The sequence below is a fragment of the Alligator sinensis genome, unplaced genomic scaffold (genome assembly GCF_000455745.1).
Source record: "Alligator sinensis unplaced genomic scaffold, ASM45574v1 scaffold1409_1, whole genome shotgun sequence".
Lineage (NCBI taxonomy): Eukaryota > Metazoa > Chordata > Crocodylia > Alligatoridae > Alligator > Alligator sinensis.
In genome coordinates, this window is record NW_005843442.1 from 96,475 (window position 1) to 99,727 (window position 3,253).

Consider the following 3,253-nt stretch of genomic DNA (forward strand, 5'->3'; position numbering starts at 1 on the left):
CAGGGCCAGCGGGGTCTGCGGTCGGAGGGAGGCGTGCCGAGGATGACTGTGGTCTCCGCGCCTGGACGCCTGTGGTGGGTGAGGGGAGAACGGCAAAGAAAGGGGCCCTGTGTGGGGTTGGCTTTGTGCGGGGGAGAACCCAGCCCTCCGGGCTCCCAGCGTCCCCTGCTCTCACCCCAGGGACCCCAGTAAAACTGGCCATCCCACCCCAGATCTGGGCGCATCTCAGCCCTCCCCACAAACTGTTATATGTGGGCTTTCCACCACAGAGCCGTTTTACCCCGAGCTGGGCACATCAGCCCTCCCCCTACGCTCTTATATGTGGCATTTCCACCCGGAGCTGGGTGCATCTCAGCCCTCCCTATACGCTGTTATATGCGGCCATTCCACCCCAGAGCTGGGCGCATTACAGGACTCCCCATGCACTGTTATATGTGGCAGTTCCACCCCAGAGCTGGCTGCATCTCAGGCCTCCCCATGCACTGTTATATGTATCCTTCCACACCAGAGCTGGGTGCATCTGAGCCATTCCCATACACTCTTATATGTGGCCATCACACCCCAGAGCTGGGTGCAACTCAGCCCTCCCCACACAGTGTTTTATGTGTCCATTCCACACCAGAGCTGGGTGCATCGCAGCCCTCCCCATATGCTGTTATATGTGGCCGTTTGACCCCAGAGTTGGGCACATAAAAGCCCTCTCGACACTCTGTTTTATGTGGCCTTTTCACCCCAGTGCTGGGGGCATCTTAGCCTTCCCCATACACTGTTATATGTGGCTGTTCCAACCCAGAGCTGGGTGCATCTCAGACACCTATATTCTGATTGGTTCCTTTATTGTGCTCTAAACAGGTCCAGACTCCCCCGTGCTTGGGGCTGTACACTGCCATGAGGCGCTTGACAGAGGAGGTGGGTGGGAGCAGGGGGCGGCCATCTTGTTGCCACGACAACTGGGGACTGGGCCAATCCATGGAGCCCTGGACTGGTCTGTCCTCCATATTGCATCTATAGATAGATGGGGTCCATCCGCCATGTGGGATCTCTAGCTGGATTGGGTCTGTACACCATGTTGGATCTGTAGATGGATGGGGTCTGTCCGCCATATTGGGTCTTTATATGGATGGGGTCCATCTGCCATGTTGGATCTCAAGATGGATGGGTTCTATCCGCCATGTTGGATCTGTAGATGGATGGGGTCTGTCTGCCATATTGGATCTCAAGATGAACGGGGTCCGTCTGTCATGTTGGATCTCAAAATGGACGGGGTCCATCCACCATGTTGGATCTGTAGATGGATGGGGTTCATCCGCCATGTTGGTTTTGTGGGTGGGGTGGGTTGAACTTGGTCCATTCCCCATGTCGGCCCTGTAGATGGATGGGGTCTGTCTGCCATCTTAGTTTTGTGGGTGGGATGGGCCGTACAGGGTCTTCCCACCGTACTGGCTCTGTAGATGAACGGGGCCTGTCCGCCATGCTGGATGTGTAGGTGGATGGGATCCATCCACCATGTCAGCTCTAGATGGATGGGGTCTATCCTCTGCCTATACCTGTCCAGCCTCCCCAATGGTTGTCCAGCCACAACACTGTTCTTCCTCTTGAGCCCATCATTCCCCGGGCTCAGGCCCACTCCGGTGGACCTTCTGGTGTGCCAGGAGGTTGGAGCTGCGACTGAACGCCCTCCCGCAGAGCCCGCAGCTGTAAGGCTTCTCCCCGGTGTGGACCCGCCGGTGCTTGCTGAGGTCTGAGCTGCTGGCAAAGCCCTTCCCGCAGTCCGGGCAGGGGTAGGGCCTCTCCCCGGAGTGCACGCGGCGGTGGGTGGCCAGGTAGGAGCTCCGCCCGAAGCTCTTCCCACACTCGGGGCAGGCGTAGGGCTTTTCCCCGGTGTGGATGTGGCGGTGCTTGATGAGGGCTGAGCTGTCCACGAAGCCGGCCCCACAGTCCCCGCATTTGTAGGGGCGTTCCCCGGAGTGTGTGCGGAGGTGGCGGTCCAGGCGGGCGCCGAGCCCAAAGCGCTTCCCGCACTGCGGGCAGGGGTACGGCTTCTCCCCGCTGTGCACGGCACGGTGGCGCTGGAGGTGAGCGCTGAGAGCGAAGCCCCGGCCGCAGTCCGGGCAGGTGTACGGCCGCTCCCGGGTGTGCGTGACTTGGTGCCGGAGGAGGTGCGAGCTCACCCGGAAAGCTTTTCCACACTGATGGCACCCGTAGGGCTTCTGGGAAGTCTCCGGGCGCTTGTATGCAGGTGGTTTCTGCCCGCTGTGCAGGCGCTGATGCTGCTTGAGGTTGGACTTCTGGTTGAAGGCCTTGTGGCAGTCCGGGCAGCGGTAGGGCCTGTCGCCCGTGTGCACCAGCTGGTGCTGGAGAAGCCGGGAGCTGAAGGCAAAGGTTTTCCCACAGTCCCCGCAGCGGTAGGGGCGCGCGCCAGTGTGGGTGTGTTGGTGCTGGGTGTGGTTGGCGCGCTGGCTGAACTGCTTGCCGCACAGGCTGCAGGCATAGGGTCGCTCGCCCGTGTGGGTCCGCTGGTGGCGGCTCAGTGTGGAGCTCTGGAAAAAGGCTTTGTTGCACTCAGGGCAGGCGTAGGGGTGGCTGCCGGGGGTCTCTGTCGGGGTTGGGGTCTCATCCTCAGCACCTGGCAGGGGGGTAAAACAACATCAATGATAAGCATCCCCTCCCGCCAGCATTGCACAGCCCCTGGCCTTCTCGAAAGCTGGTTGCTACTGTAATTACTCGAATCTAAGGTGACCCTGAATGCAAGACGCTCATCTTGAAAGCAAGTGGGCCTGGGGGCTGTGCACTAAGAATCCTTCCTGTATTTATCTGACTCTAAGATGGCCTTGAATGCATGAGCAGCAGCTCACATTTAGGGTAGTCTTAGATTCAAGAAAATACAGTTGTGAGTGGCTCTGCTGCAAGCCTGGAGGCTGTGTAATAATAATTACTACATTTACTTGAATCTAAGATGACCCTGAATGTAAGGGGTGCATCTAGACTCCCCCAGACTCTTGGTAACCATGGAGACGGAGCCTCGTCTCCCCAAACCCTCCCATAATGAGCAGGACCCTCACCTACCGCAGGAGGGATACGGTCCCTCTAGGGCAGTGCCTTACTGGACGTGGTGTTGGTGATGGGGGAGGGCCTGGTGGGGGGGCTGCAGATTGGTGGTCACCTTGGGGACAGCGCCCACCAATCAGTCGAACTCCCCATCCGGCGCAGGGGGGGCGAGGTCACTCGTAGGGTGGAAGTGCTGGACGTTGGG

General features: G+C 59.3%; 1 protein-coding gene across 1 annotated transcript; it reads right to left on the reverse strand.

Annotated features, from left to right (window-relative positions):
* Positions 1-15: 15 nt before the first annotated feature.
* On the reverse strand, positions 16-2,633 carry LOC102377544 (zinc finger protein 239-like; the record flags this gene model as incomplete). The annotated part of the gene is made up of 1 exon (XM_025195241.1): positions 16-2,633. A coding segment is annotated over one exon (1,029 nt), but the record flags the coding sequence as incomplete, so codon positions are not given.
* Between the last annotated feature and the right edge of the window lie 620 nt (positions 2,634-3,253).